Here is a 15,616-nt window from a genome sequence, read left to right as displayed (position 1 = left end):
CACAACCAAAAGTCCAGAGCAAGTCTTCTTTACCAGTTTGAGCTGACCACTGTTAGTGATTAGTAGGGTGCGAGTATTTTTAAGAACTATGCGCAGCGGCAGATAATAACTCAAAAAAACAACCATTGAACATCATTTTAATATATGCTGAACAATTTTTAAATATACATTGAACATTTTTGTGATATACACAGATTTTCTTAAATATGCGTTAAACATTTTGTGATATACACTGAACATTTTTCACGTACATAATGAACATTTTCTAAATATATTGTGAACATTTTGTTAAATGCACGATGAACATTTTAGTAATACACACTGAATTTTTTTCATAATGATAGTGAACCTTTTCATAATGTACGGTGAAACATTTTCTTAACAAAAGTAAAGAAAAGAAACGAAAAAACTCGCGAAACAGCGAAGGAAGCTGTACCGAACGGAGAAACGCGAACCCCATATATGGGCCGGCCCAGCAGGCAGCTCGCCTCAGCGAAAGCAGAACCTTTTGACGGTAACGAGCGTCAAATAGGGTCTGCCGGTTCACAAGAGGCCGCTGGCCGGTTCGTCAGGCTTGGATACCGACCACTATTCTGACAGTTAGGCCCGTTTCCAATTTTGGCCCAGCTTTTCTATCCTCATCACTTCCGTCGTTTTCTTTTTACTGAAATATAAGTTTCATCGTTTTGTTCACAAAGGTAAATCGATCCTCCTGGAACATGTACGCGTGCACACCCGGGAAGAGGTTCGAAACTTCGGCAATAGAGAGTCGTGTCGATCTCTATTACCAACCGCCGGCCAAGCCCTTCTCATTTCCCACTCGCAGAGTGAGACGGAACAGGAAACGAGGAGCTGCTTTCCTCTGCGCGCCCGACGCGTTTCGTCGCCGACCATGGAAGTGCAGAGGGAGCTGGCAACCAGACGCAAAATCCAAACGTCGCTTCGCCCCACGCAACACCTCCGTCGCGCGCCCAAGAGGCGACCTGCTCCTGCTCCTTCGCCCGCGTGCCACCATAAATATCCGTTAGCTTTCCCTCCGCCACCCTTCTTCTCCAGAGGATCTATGGCGGACGATCCGTTCCTCTCATCAACGACATCGGCACATCACAACCAGAGCCCGGGGAAACATCAACAACAACAACTAATTCATGTATGTACTCTCGAGGTTTCCGCTGCACAGGGTTTATATTATATCTATACGCCGTCCGCATCCATTGCCTGCTGCTGCTTGCAACTCCATTGCCAGCTTATTCTGGGCATTTTTCTCAGGCGTTGTCAGCCTGCCTGAATCTCAGGAGCGGCCGGTGCCGGGCAATCCAAGAAATAGATCCGTCTCCACATCCACCACCTGCTGGCCCTGCTCCGCCAGGGTCACTGGAGCAGGGAGCGCCGCCAAGGTCGCCGGAGCAGGGGGCGCGGCCGCCTCCAACGCAGAGTGCTGTTCCTTCTGGCACTGCACAAGTTAGCCAGGGTAGCAGATCAGAGGATGCATCATGGATAGGATGGGTGATCTCTGCTGGGAATGGGATGCGCATAGGATATCGCATGAGGTACGCGTTCAGAGTAATGGTAAGTTTGGCCGTTTCAGTCCACCAGGCAGCAACTTCACTGCCCATCCATCTTTACCTGGCTATATAGTTCTTCATTGTCCTGCCGCAACTTCATCTCCTGCTCCAGGTCCATGTGACAAATCAACAGCCATGTAAGGAACTCTGTCTATACACACTCCCTCTTGTTTCAGGTTTTCTGGGGCAGAGAGGTTACCTTCTGCCTCAACGTAGAGAGCTGCTCTTCGAACCGCCGAGTCTGCCATGAAAGAGGAAGACAATTAAGCACCATTACATGGTTGTGTAAGCTTATTATGTGCACAGATAGATACATTATTACTACTCTTTCATACTGTGCTAACCTTCATTGCCCTGATGCCTAGAAGGCTTCTTTCAATTTTGACCTCTAAGCTTTGCAGTTCTTCAATAGAGCATTCTTCCAAATTTTGGCCCAAAAGTTTGCTGCATCTCAGTGATACCAGATGGTGACAACTCAGTTTTGGCTAGTTACAGGGATAGCGGTCTCTTGGGAAGCCGAAGTGGTTACCTTTTGCAAGCTTCAAGAGCATCAAGCTTCTTTGACAAGCCCTCAGCATCAGCTTTTACTTTCTGCAGTTGAGGTCACAAGGATAATACCTGAACTAAGTTAGTACTATGTATTATCAAACATGAAATAACTGCTAGAATGTACTATCGTGTCATTTTTTTTTAGTGTCAGCAATACTAATTGAACTGTGCTGCTTTAGTCCATACGATAGTTTTCACATTTCAGTAGCACCATCATCAGCTGGGAAATGGTTGCAAACCAAATGGAGCATTAAAACGCAGGCTTCTCAGTGCTGCGTTGCTGACTAGCTTAATCTCTCAGTTAATACACCATCTCTCACCATTTAGCTACATAAGTACTCCCTCCGTCCCAAAATAAGTGACTCAACTTTGTACTAACTTTAGTACAAAGTTAGTGTAAAGTTGAGTCACTTATTTTTTGACGGAGGGATTATCTCCAAATTGAAATTATGTGACCAAATGTGAAGTAAGCACATCAAGCAGAACTATGTACCTCTATATCTTGCTGTACCGTCTGTCTGCCCAAATTATCCTTTGTGACTGTCTTATAACGTTCAATTGTGTTCTTCATGCTGAATTGGAATTTAAAATGTAAAATGTAAATTATATATGACATAGTAACAACAGTTAATTTAGACAAGCACAAGGCATTAAATATGTAATACTGGCATAAAAAATGATGTTGTGTTCCCCTTCATTGGTGTCATAAATATAGATAAAGTAAAGGGCGTGCGAAACTGTTCTACACCTCATAAAGGGGTTTTCACCTTACCTATCATGCTGTGATGATCTTGATAGAAATACAATACAGTACTTAGGAAAAACAGAGTTGAACATCAACTATTTATCTACCTATTATCTTTTGGATATATGCAATAAGTTGTTACCCCCATATAATACCTAGTAGCCTAGATCTTGTGTAGAATTAAGTGTATGTCTTGACAAAAACACAACGGCTGTGTTATATATTAACTCAAACCTCATGGGCTTATGATTCACTGAACTTATTTGTGAACCTTCTCTTTGAGTGAGTATTCAAAATAATGTTAGTCTGTTTGATTTGCATTCTTCAGCAATCATTGGGTGCCTGTCCAACTGCCGGGTAAGCCAGTCCAGTCGTTGGACAAGCTGAGAAAAGGTAGTGCAATTGTACAACACGACGGTCTTGATTGCAAGGGTATACTTTAGGGCTAGTCAGTTGTCAATTCCAGAATAATTTACTTATCCCACTATACATAGTAGAGTCGTTCCTGTAGGACCAATACTTCTATCGACTAGTGTGATGCACCTTTAGCCCAGCCTTAACACTATGATTTTGGTCGTCCCTGATAAAATTTTCCAGTGTAAATTTCTGAAAACAATGATGTTCTACAGAATTCAGTTTGAATTGCAGAAAATTCACCACAGTTTTAAGGCCTCATGTTCTTTCAAAATAACAAAACTGCCACATAATTTGTCCTTGCAGGAAATACGAAAATATTTAACATAGTTGTGGTTTGGTCATAATTCTTACAATAAAACCTATATGGTTTGGAAAATCAAAATTAAACTTCAATCCAACAAAAAAGGAAATTTTTGACATAGTAGCATGTCCTTGCAAGAAACTAGAAAAATATACAACATAACTGTGATTTGATCATAGTGCTCACAATAGAACTGTAGGTTTTACAAAGTCAAAATTAAAATTTAGTCTTGCAAAAAAAAGGAATTTTTTTACATAGTATGAGCATTTGTTTTGCCAGAATTTTAAGGTTGAATCTTTAGGTTTGTTTCCAATGCAGAGTTGTAGTAGAAGAAATTGCACTTGAACACTCTAAACTGTTTTCTCACTTAGCTCCTTTAACTTATTTTATCTCATCTAAGCGTTCATGACTTGTCTCCATAGTCACATTGCTCTTACACTGTTAGGCTAACAGATATATTGAGGGTGAATTTGCGAAGTGGACATAGTAAGCAAGTTCAAACACAATTTTCTCTTGTAATAGTACTTCTTGTGATGAGAGGTATTGCACAAGTGTGCAAAACATAATGGTGAGATGAAATTGGTAGGAGTATGCAAGTTATTTCCATGGAACAAATGTCAGTATATATACACAGACAAGCATGGAAAATATGCAGAAAATTCCAAATAGAACGGGGATACTGAGGTGTGAATCTGAGAAGGTGGACATAGTTAGTGCAATATTGAGGGGTGGATCTGAGAAGGTGGACATAGCAAGTTCCAATGCAATTTTCTCTTGTAATAGTACTTGTACAGTGAAAGGTATTGTACAAGTGTGCAACATCATGGTGCGATGAAACTAGTAGGAGTATCAAGTTGTATTACTCAAAGTCATCACCAATGATGATCATTTCGTCGATATCGAGAAGAAGAGCCCAACCATGGGAGGACAGGCGGAAAAGAGCGGAAGTTCATGATTGCTCTTTGAAAAAACAGTAGCATTGATCGCTAAGGAGAAGAGGTCAACACAGGCACGAGGAACTTGCTTAAGGCCATATTTAGGGCGACGAAGACAACACATCATGCCATTAGGAAATACGTAGGTGGTGGATGCATGTAGACCTACGCATGCAACTCAACGTTAAGAAAGACATTATTGGACATCATGTTGAGGGACAGACTAGTGGCGAATGTAAGCCACAACGAGAAGGGTGCAAAAACAGTGGTCATGTGAATCACATGAGCAAATGTCTAATTTTAGTCATGACCATGCACCTACTAAAAGTCATGAGTCGTAAAATGAGCCTTGTGTAGCCCAAGAGAACCACTAGAGTGAATCTTATCTTGTAGACCCACTCACTAGTGCTAGGAAGAACACGAGGAGGAAGGGGAACAAGATCCCCCACATGCCAGTGCTATCAAGCAGGAATCTCCTCTACCATCATATGAGACCATTCGGGAGGAACAACATCACCATAAGAAAACTTGGCTTGAGATGAGCGGCGGCAGAAAAACCGTAGCAATCAACGACCAAAAGCGGGCAGGAGGGCATGGAAACCATGGGCAGGAGGCGGCAGTGCATCACCGGCAGAGGATGATGAAGCGGTCAAGGAAGATAGCTCATCAGCAGAAGATGGCTCATCGGAAGGTGGAACGTCATGAGAAGGCAATGTGTCAGAGAGGAGAGGAAGGCGTGTTAGGAGAAAACAAGGGAACAAGTAGACAACGGTCCTAGTGAAGAATAGGAGGGGGACCATCGGGGAAGAGTCAAGAGACGAATGAGCTAGGGAAGCCTCAAGTGACAAACAAAATGGGGATGTCGGCGGGTCAACAGAAGTACGTGCATACAAAGTGGGATGGATGAACGAGAGTAATACAGTAGCTACAGGTGTGTCAGAAAAGCCAAGAAAGAAATATCATCAATAGAGGAGGCCGAAGGAAAAGACGGACACTGATAGAAAGTGTTGAAGTGTATGTGAATTGCCTAGCCCCCTTTGCCAGTTCAGACTTTTGGTTCCGTTGGCTAGTGCATGAAGCTTAACATGGTATCAGAGCCCAATGTCTTGAGTTCAAGTCCTGGCTTTTAGAATTTATTCAAAAATTATGGGAAAACTTTGTTTTTGCCACTGTAGCTTTTGCCAATTTTGCTTATGCCACTCTAGAATTTGACATCTCACTTTTGCCACTCTTTGCTTTTGACAATACATCACAAATGCCATTCCGTGGCAAAACCGATAATTTTTCATTTCACTTTTGCCGCTCTTAGCTTTGGACAATGTATCACAATTGCCACTCTGAAATTTTTGCTTTTGCCACTGAATGGCAAAAGTGATATATTGTCAAAAGATAAGAGTGGCAAAAGTGAAATGTCAAATTCTAGAGTGGCATAAGCAAAGTGGGCAAAAACTAGAGTGGCAAAAACAAAGTTTTCCCAAAAATTATTGTTCCCTCCTTTGTGTCCACTTATTGGCCTCTTGAGCCATACCTCTGAGTCTATCCACGTGTTGACTTTCCGCATCACACGTGAAAGGGGGTGTTGAAGTGTGTATGTCGATTGCGTAGCCCTTTCCACCAGTTCAAACTTTTGGTTGTCCATGAAGCTCAACAAAAAGAATAACACTCATCAGAAGCCACTCACCAAAAAGCCAGTAGTGAGCCTGCAGAGGCAGAAGCGCTCGAACCAGGCATGAGGGGCTGGCCATATAGAGAGCGACAATGATGGTAGACCATGCCATAAGTAACAGAATACCTTGGTGATTGCTGCATGTAGACCTCTCGACGCAACTCATCACTAGGAAAGGCATTGTTGACATCAAGCTTAGATGCAAACTAGTGGCAAACAAAAGCCATAGCGAGAAGGGTGCAAATAGTGGCCATGTGGTCCATTTGGAGGAAATGTTCCATCATAATCACGGCCATACTCATGCAGAAAACCATATGCCACATCTCCTCCTAATATCTATTTGACAAACGTACCACAGTTGACCCCTTTGGGTCATCACCGACTTGTGCGGCCATAGTAGGATTAAGGTCACAAGGAGCGGAACAAGGCATTATGTTTATAGAGCCATTACTCACATGAAATGTGCTTCTCTCAAGATACCAAAGTGTCCCACACATTGAGGCCTATCAATTCACACCCAGCTCTATCTACTCTATGTGCAGCAAGGGGGTTAGATGTTTCCAACGACATCGATGGATTGGACACCTTCAATCCCAAAATTTCATAACATAAAGAAAGCACGCATAAGAGAGCAGAACTACAATATAATTTTATGTACAATATCAACCTCAACCTAGAACCAACAATTACTTAAATATTAATTACATTAAAAGGGTCTCAAGCTTATAACCCATCAAAGAGGCCATGATGATGTCGGTGGCATGCGGTGAAGGTGGTGGCGCCGACCATATGGTCATGCCCAACCTGTATAACAACCCTCTTAGTTTTTTCTCCTTGTTCCTCCATCAAGGACGTAAATGGATGGTGAGACAAAACCCCCAAATTCCTTTGGATGTGATTCAGAGGGGGGTGATGAGTTGCTCGTTGGATTAGGGTTAGTTATCACTTGGAGACGGTATAAAGAATAAGTTAATCCACTTCATAGTTGATCCTCCTTCCCTCTTTTGATCGAAGGGTTGGAAGGTGAATAGAACTCTCCCAATTTCTTCATTAACTTGCCAATCATCAAGGAAAACAAACCATGCCCAAATAGGTGTTGAAATGGAAAGTTATGGCAAATTCCATGACTTCAATGTGTGTAATACGATCGTGGGTATGACCTTGGTAATCGAATCTAGGTCGGCTTCATAGTGTGGGGTTTAGTATTTTGTGGCCAATTGCAAATGGATTCGGATGGAGGTGATCTTGGACCCCTTGGATTGATACGATGGGCCTCATAATTTCCATGTGTTAGATATCTAACGATATTGCATTTGGTGATCATAACTTCAACAGAAATTATCTCAATTTGGCGTCACTTGTTGTGACAAGTCCATGGGAGATAAAGTCCACCAAACTACCAAACACAAAGGAAGCATACTAAAAAAAATAGGTTCATAATTCGGTTGTTTGACCCTTAGTAAAAAGAAAGAAAGCAGGTACAATAACATTGCCGCCAGGCTATGTCGCCACCACTCGTTGCCCGGTTATTTTGTATGGTATACTAACTAGATCGAGTTTGTTGCTTTTATGTACATTCATATGTGTGCCCTTCGTCTCTAGAGCGCTCTCTCGAATCTCTGTCTGCCTCGCCCTATACCTCCTGTGGCTCCTACTCCACTAACGCCTCGGGTATTTGTCGAGATGCTTCTCGTGTTAACAGGAATGGCGCCAAGGTTGTTGTTGATGTTGTTATTGCCCTTCAGATATATTGTGAGATGACTGCCTACACTCAAGTGGTTTGAAGATGATGCTTGTGTTGCTTCTGTTCTTAATTAGTTCCAGTGTTCTACCTCAATTTGTCTTGAGCTTGTGGGTCTCAATACTGTTTTTGATATATGGACCCATCTTCGAGAGCACTATCAGCCCTCTAGTGATGTCGTATCCCTGTCTGTCATCCAACAGGAGCATGCTCTTCAGCAGGGTGACTCCATTGTTGACGACTTCTACGCACATAGTTCTGCTATCTGGCACCACCTCAGTTCTCTTCGCACTACTCCTTGTTTTCTTGCCAGTGTTGCCAGGTGTGCGGTCAGAATAGTTTCGGTGTGTCTACGAGTTCTTCTCTCGATTCTACAAGGAGTTTGAGTTGCAGTATGCTCATCTTTTAGCTCGTGGTCGTGTTTGTCTTATGGAGGTGCTTTCTTACATTCATGCTGAGGGACTGGGATTCGTGGTGTTGGTTTACTTGAGGTTCTATCTCTGCTTGTTGCTCGATCCCCTGCTATGCCATCTGCTGCATTGACTCTTTCTCGCTCCAGTGCTCCGTCGTGCCTCTACACTCCTCCTAATGGTGAGGGTTGCTTTGTTACTCACTGCGGCTACTGCAACAAGGATGGTCATCCTGTGTCAGATTACTTCTAGGCGACACATGCGTAACAAGGGGCACACATCTTCTTCTGGGACTCGTGCGTTTACTTCGACATCCTTAGCCATTGCTTTGGCTGAGCAATATATTGTGAGGCTTAAGTGTCTGCTTGTCACTTTAGGTTCTTCTTCAATGGGTGTTGCAGGTTCTATGACTAATGCTTCTAGCATTGAGCGACCACCGCCTACACAGTCAGGTACATCCCTACGACTGATGCTTCTAGCATTGAGCGACCACCGCCTACACAGTCAGGTACATCCCTACGACTGATGCTTCTAGCATTGAGCGACCACCGCCTACACAGTCAGCTTCTAGCACTGATGCTTCTAGAGCTTCCTTTTATATGTCTTCTAATTCTTCCACCTTGTCCTCTCTAAGATCTCTCAATTTTCATGTTCATATTCTCATAGCTGATGGTACTACTCTTTATTTTGCTAGTTGAGGCACTTTTACTAGTTCTTTTTCTGTGCCCGATGTAGCTCACTTTCCTCGACTTACCAAGAACCTATTTTCCGTTGGTCAACTTACCGACTCTGGTTATCGCGTCATTCTTGACATTGATTCACACGCACACCCTGATTGGGAATGGACCTCGTCGCCATGACCCTTATGGTTTTAGGGAGTTAGACTGGCTTCACATTCGTTCTATTGCCACCACTATCGCCAGTCACTACATCTGTTGCACCAGCCACCGACCCTTTCTAGTAGTGGTATCATCGACTTGGACATCTTTATGGTTTCTTTTGTCGTCTTTAGTTCATCGAAGTCTTCTGAGTTCTATCTCAGGAGATGTCTCTTTAGAGTGTCAGGGTTGTAGGCTTGGCAAACGGATTCAGTTACCTTATCATACTAGTGAGTCAATGTCAGTGGCCTTTTGAATTGGTTAATTTTGATGTATGTGGTCTGGCTCCATTCACTTCGAAAGCGGGCCATCAATACTTTATTATTTTTATAGATAATTCTCGCTACACTTTGTTTTATTTTAGGTATTCTCGCAATCAGATATAAGTGTTTTGCTGCCATGGTCCACACTACAATATATATGCTTATTCGCGTGTTTAGTGCTGACTTTGTTGGAAAGTATATCTCCTGGAGTTGCGTGATGTCCTTGCTGAGCATGGTACACTTGCCTAGTTCTCTTGTCCTGGTACTCACACTCATAATGGTGTGGATGAGCGCAAGGGTCATCTATTCTTGAGAAGGTTTGTGCGTAACAATAACGCCTCTCTTCCGCTTCCTTTTGGGTTGAGGCCGTTCCAGTTTCCACCTATCTCATCAACATTCAACCCTTGGTTTCTCTGCAGGGCGGCATTCCTTTCAAGCGCCTTTTATCATTCTTCTGATTATTCGGTGCTTCGTTTGTTCCGTTATGTTTGCTATGCCTTCTTGCCCCCATGAACGAACCAAATCGACTGCTTAGTCTATCGAGTGTATCTTCTTAGGACACAATTATGACCATAAGGGCTATCATTGTTGGGACCCGGTCAATCCTAGGATGCGTATTTCTTAAGATGTCAATTTTGATGAGTCTCGTCTCTGTTACCCAAACCCATCTTCCGCGACCTTTTTGGTGGAGGATATCTCTTTCCTCATTTTTCTCGACACATATCTCACTTTGCCCCGCCATCCTACTCCTACTCATTTCACTGTTGCAGATTCGACACCGCTCTCTCATAGGGTTTCCTCTTCCTTGTCACATGATTCTGCACCCTCATTTTTCTCGACACATATCTCACTTTGCCCCGCCATCCTACTCCTACTCATTTCACTGTTGCAGATTCGACACCGCTATCTCCTAGGGTTTCCTCTTCTTCCTTGTCACATGATTCTGCACCTTCATCTCCGGTGTATTCTCCGTCTCCATCACCCGAGTCTACTCTAGTAGCCCCTCCTCATATTTTCCCCTCTTTCCCTCACTATTGTAGTTGTCCTCTACGTGTAGTGGATCGGTCTACTGATGGCCATCTACATCTTCTCAGCAAACTTATGGTCTTTGTGATCGGTCTTGCCCTACCATTGACCCCTATGGTTTTTCTGCCATAGTTCTTGAGCCAACTTCTTATCATGATGTTGTTCATCCTGAATGGCAGCTTGCGACGGCAGAGGAGATTGTTGCTCTTGAGCACACTAACACATGGAATCTTGTTTCCCTTCCTCCCCATGTTTGTCCTATCACTTGTAAGTGGGTCCACAAGGTTAAGACTCACTGTGATAATTCTCTTGAGCGCTACAAAGTAGTTGTTCTTGAGCCAGCTTCTTATCATGATGTTGTTCATCCTAAATGGCAGAGGAGATTGGTGCTCTTGAGCACACTTAACACGTGGAATCTTGTTTCTCTTCCTCCCCATGTTTGTCCTATCACTTGTAAGTGGGTCTACAAGGTTAAGACTTACTCTGATAATTCTCTTGAGCGCTACAAAGTTCGTCTTGTGGCTTGTGGCTTTTGGCATGAGCATAGTCATGATTAGATGAGACTTTTGCTCACGGCCCATATGACAATTGTCTAGACACTTCTTGTTGTGGCCTCTGTTCGCCATTGGTCTGTACCTTAGCTTGATGTTAAGAATAGATTTCTTAATGGTGAGTTGTGTGAGGATGTTTACATACAATCACCGCATGGGTATTCTGTTCCTGATGGCATGGTATCCAATCTTCCTCGCTCTCAATATGGCTTTAAGCAAGCCCCTCGTGCTTGGTTTGAATTTCGCCTCCATGGTGACTACAACTACTCTTTTGACGAGTGCTCATGATCCTATGATGTTTTTCCACCTTTCTGCTCATGGTCGGAATCTTCTTCTATATATTGATGACATGATCATCATTGGTGATGACCCTGAGTACATTGCCTTTGTGAAGACACGTCTTAGTGAGCATTTTCTTATGTTTAATCCCTCTTTGCTACTTTCTTGGGATTGAGTTTTGTTCTACCTGCCCCATGAAAGTACATTCAGGATCTTCTTACTCTTGATGCTCTTACAAGTGAGTGTATTGTTGAGAATCCCATGGAGCTCAATGTTCACCTCTGCTTCTGACGATGACACCTGTCTGATCCAACGTGTAATCATCATTTTGTTGGGAGACTTGTCTATCTAGCTGTCACTCGTCCGCATATCTCCTATCCTATCCATATTTTGAACCGGTTTATTTTTTTGTCCCACTTCGGTTTACTATACTCCCATTCTTCGCATTCTACGATATCTTTGTGGCACGATTTCTCACCATCTTTTCTTCCCCGCTCAAGTTCGTTACAACTTCAGGCCTATTCGGATGCTACGTGTGCTAGTGATCCCTCTGACCATCATTCACTTTTCTCTTGCCGTGTTTTTCTCGGTGGTTCTATTATTTCCTAGAAGACAAAGAAATAGGCTACAATTTCTCCTTAGTGTGAGGAGGTTTTGCAAGTTATGGCTCTTTTGACGACAAAGGTGACTTGATTATGATTACATTAGGATTTTGTTTTTTCTGTTACTACACCTACTCCCCCCCCCCCCCCCCCGGTGTCAGACAAAATATGTGATATTAGTATTACAAACGACCCTGTGAAGCATGAGCTCATAGAGCATATTGGTGTTGATGCTTTTTTTGTGCGATGTGGTGTGTAGGATTTGGTAATTGCTCTTCAGTATGTGCCTTCCATTTTACACTGGGTGAATGTCATTACGAAGGCCCGGACTGGAACAACACAGTTTTTATCTCTCCAAACTACTGGTGTGGATCCACCCTGAGTTTGAGGGGGCAGGGTGTAGTTGTATCTATTAGTCATGTAATATCACCATTGTATAAGTGCTTTGCTGCTTATTTACCACACATGGACATGTATGTATATCGTCCCACGGAACCTGAAAATACATGTTGGATATTTCCTAAAAACATGATGCGGGTTAAGGAACAACCTTTCTATTTCCTATGCGCAAAGCAAAAGATTTTTCTTTTGTTATTGCATGCAATCAGCACAGGCAGGAAATTTGTATATTTCTACACTTACAAAATTCAGAACATACCCAAATAGGGAGATCATATTGCTTCAAATGAAGAGAATAAATCTACTATCCAAATTAGCTCATGATTGGTTCTTTTTTGTAACCTAGGGCTGGGGACTGCAAAATCCATGACTAATTTAGTTTTCAGTTGTCACCCTACGACCATGATCTGCCTTATCTGAATAAAAGTGGACGCCCTACAATCATGGTGATTCTTTCCCTTGATTTTGGTATGGCTGTTACCTATAGACAAAACCATAAAATATCTGCTAATAAAAAAATTGTAAGTTCACTTATCTAAGAAAGCTACATAATTTAATTAGAAACCATATTTTGGAAGCCTGACAAGTTTAGTCTTGACTCAGCTTATGACAAGAAGCTATTCTTTCCTGCATACAACACTAGCACCTTATATGTCAAACAAGCACATTTTTCTCACAAAAAAAAACACATATACACAACAAGTTGACTGCCCCAAAATTTTAATTATTGTGTATTTGTTGCACCAAAATCCGAACAACATTTTCAGTCCCTTTATATTGTTGTGCCATTTTGGCGTGTTCTTCTAATACAAAATGAAACACGTTTGGGGGCTTGTTTGAGAGGGGGAAAATTGAATCTGTTCACAACTACAATTCCTAGTAAATTAAAGGCTGAGTTTTGTTTTGTTTAATTTTAAAAACGAGACCAGTCAATTTATTAAGAAGAAACCACCAGACACACGCACTGCAGAGCCTAGGGCTAAAACGCGGGTGGCGGGCTGGTTGGCCGCGCGCCACTGAGTAACTGGTTGACGTCGAGTTTCATATTTAGTTTTATTTCGAGGGCAAATGTTCTGTTTAACTTCTGCTCCATTGTGTAAACTGTTTAAACTAGAGTGAACAATTAAAAAATAAATGCTGGTTCGCTAGTTCCACAGCAAACTGAGTACCTGACCATGAGTAAAAAACAGGTACGCTCCATACAGTTCAAGTACACCATATCGCATGCACTGGTCTTGTTTCTGAACAGAAAACTAGCTCTAGCAGCAACACAAACAGTCTTAAGGTTGGCCCGAAAACCGATGTCCAGACAAGCATGTATTGCGTCCCAGCTAATTCTAGCCTGGCCAATAGTAGTACAAGTATTTTTCATTTTCGATTCATCCCAAATTCTTCTATTGGCTAGTACGTCCATATTGATAAAAAACTTAGGCCAATAGGCAATAGGGCACTGAGTAGGCTACATGTACTAATCGTCCTTCATCCTGAGGCACTTTAACGTTTAGCCCAATTCGCAGCGATAGCAGGACGTACGGAGCAGAAATTTATCAGTTTAAAAATCTGGTGCTCTCTGCAACCGAGGCAAGATTCTCGCAGCGAAGGAGGATGGAGGAGTGGGGAAACTTGGAGCCACCGGCCAAGTGGCTGGATAGGAAGGGCGCATCACGGGCGGAGGAGACTACTGGAGCAGAGGCTTCCGCCCCCCATTGGGCACTGGCCGGCGAGCTGCGTGCGCCTGCGCCGCTACAGGAGTTGGCGCAGGGGGGGCACGCGAAGATCCGTCGGATTTCTCGCAGGCGCAGAGTAAACTAGTGGGATTCCCACGCGCATTCTGGCCCCAACCAGGAAACAAGCGGCAATAGTAAACAAAGACAAGGCGAATTAACTAGTCGCGTAATCGGGAGGGAGGGGAGATTGGGGGAGCGGAGCGGGTTACCTGGAGCTGGCGAATTCGTAGAGCCTGCCGCGGGGGGAGAAGACGACGAGCGCGACCTCGGCGTCGCAGAGGACGGAGAGCTCGAAGGCCTTCTTCAGCAGGCCGCCGCGGCGCTTGGAGAAGGTCACCTGCCGGCTCGTCGGGTTCTCTATCCGCTTCATCTGCGTCTTCCCCCGCACCATTTTCGCCCCTCTTCTCTTCTCCCACCACAAATCTAATCGGAAACCAAACCAAACCAGAAAAATCTCCCTCCTCCGATCAGCCGGCCTGCGGAACGAACACAAATAGAGGAGAGGGGAGAGGTAAATAAAAGGTGGGCACTGTTATCCTAATTGGGGCGGCGAGGGGAGGGCGAAAAGTGGAAAACCCCAGCCCACCCACGCGAGGAGGAAGGGGATCTGGCCAGGACGGCAAGGGGAGACTGACCAAAAACGGCAAGCGCGGCGCGGTGAGGTCGCTGCGGTGTAGGGTTCGGCCGTAGCTGGCCGCTGCTCCCTCCTCGCCCACCCACCCACCCTCGCCCTCCTTCTCCTCCACCTTGGCTTTCCTTTTCGGTCCCTGGCCCTGACGGCGTTGCCGCGACGCCGTCACCAGTGGCCGGTGGGGAGGCACCGGGGCAAGGCAACAAGAGGAAAAGGAAAGGAAATTTTGTGTGCTGGTAGTGGGGTGGGGTGGGGTGGGGCGCTCGGGTCGGTGGAGCTGCCGTTCTATGGAGATCCGGGGGCTGGGCAACAAACGGCAAAATTTTCCATAGGTGGAAAATAAAGGCCGTCAGGCGGGCGCTTTTTTTTTTTTTTTTTTTTTTTTTGCGGTGAACCGCCCTGGGACACGCACTATTTATTTGGGCGCTTCAGTGGGTGGTGAATCAATTCCCTTGAGGGAGGACTACGAATTCAACATCCATTCAATGAACTTGGGATTAGGGTTATGGTTTTCGTACAGTTTCCCTTTAAGAATCCACCCGAAAAGAACATTTGCTTAATCAGGGGTGCACAGCACATGATCTATGATGATGTTTAAGGCGTAATTGTACGATGTGGTCCTATGATCTGGACCTAGGATCTGATCCGCCCTGGTGACCTCGCATGCGACGCGCCAAGTGGGTAGTACCGTAACTTACTAAATCATAGCATGATACTATTTTCATGGTGCATAGTATCATAAGTTACTTAGATGCATTTATTATTATTTTCATGACTCATATTAACGCATTATTAACTAATTGCGCATGCGTTGCAACGGGGCATTGCATATTCTATTGGTTCAATGCCAATCGGGTATGACATAAATCTTACGCGCGTCATCTTGTCGATTGCGATAAATTTTGATTGGAGTATGGGTGGGGAAAGACAA

The 15,616-nt window shown here is 43.9% G+C and overlaps 1 protein-coding gene and 1 long non-coding RNA gene across 2 annotated transcripts; one reads left to right on the top strand and one right to left on the bottom strand.

Annotated features, from left to right (window-relative positions):
- Window positions 1–1,128: 1,128 nt before the first annotated feature.
- Window positions 1,129–14,996, bottom strand: LOC109746507 (MADS-box transcription factor 50). The gene is made up of 8 exons (XM_020305632.4): window positions 14,690–14,996; window positions 14,264–14,530; window positions 2,608–2,686; window positions 2,095–2,156; window positions 1,910–2,009; window positions 1,765–1,806; window positions 1,627–1,668; window positions 1,129–1,453 (listed from the first exon to the last, which is right to left on the bottom strand). Exons 2-8 carry the CDS (start codon window positions 14,443–14,445, stop codon window positions 1,292–1,294), a joined length of 669 nt encoding a protein of 222 aa, XP_020161221.1. The 5' UTR covers window positions 14,446–14,530; window positions 14,690–14,996; the 3' UTR covers window positions 1,129–1,291.
- LOC141021395 (uncharacterized) lies at window positions 1,310–2,237 on the top strand. Its single transcript, XR_012182663.1, has 3 exons — window positions 1,310–1,569; window positions 1,742–1,845; window positions 2,061–2,237. It is a non-coding gene; the product is annotated as an uncharacterized lncRNA (long non-coding RNA).
- Window positions 14,997–15,616: the final 620 nt, after the last annotated feature.

This window comes from Aegilops tauschii, chromosome 4 (assembly GCF_002575655.3).
Source record: "Aegilops tauschii subsp. strangulata cultivar AL8/78 chromosome 4, Aet v6.0, whole genome shotgun sequence".
NCBI classification, from domain to species: Eukaryota; Viridiplantae; Streptophyta; class Magnoliopsida; order Poales; family Poaceae; genus Aegilops; species Aegilops tauschii.
Note: the sequence above shows the minus strand (reverse complement) of the source record. Positions and strands in the feature narration are given on the sequence as shown.

Bases quoted from the DNA above. Each gene is read 5' to 3' on its own strand.
- LOC109746507 (XM_020305632.4), bottom strand. From the start codon at position 14,445: ATGGTGCGGGGGAAGACGCAGATGAAGCGGATAGAGAACCCGACGAGC. The intron at 2,157-2,607 runs GTACATAGTTCT...CCTCAACTGCAG, and splicing joins CGGTACAGCAAGATATAGAG to AAAGTAAAAGCTGATGCTGA. The intron at 2,010-2,094 runs GTAACCACTTCG...ACTGAGATGCAG, and splicing joins GCTCTTGAAGCTTGCAAAAG to CAAACTTTTGGGCCAAAATT.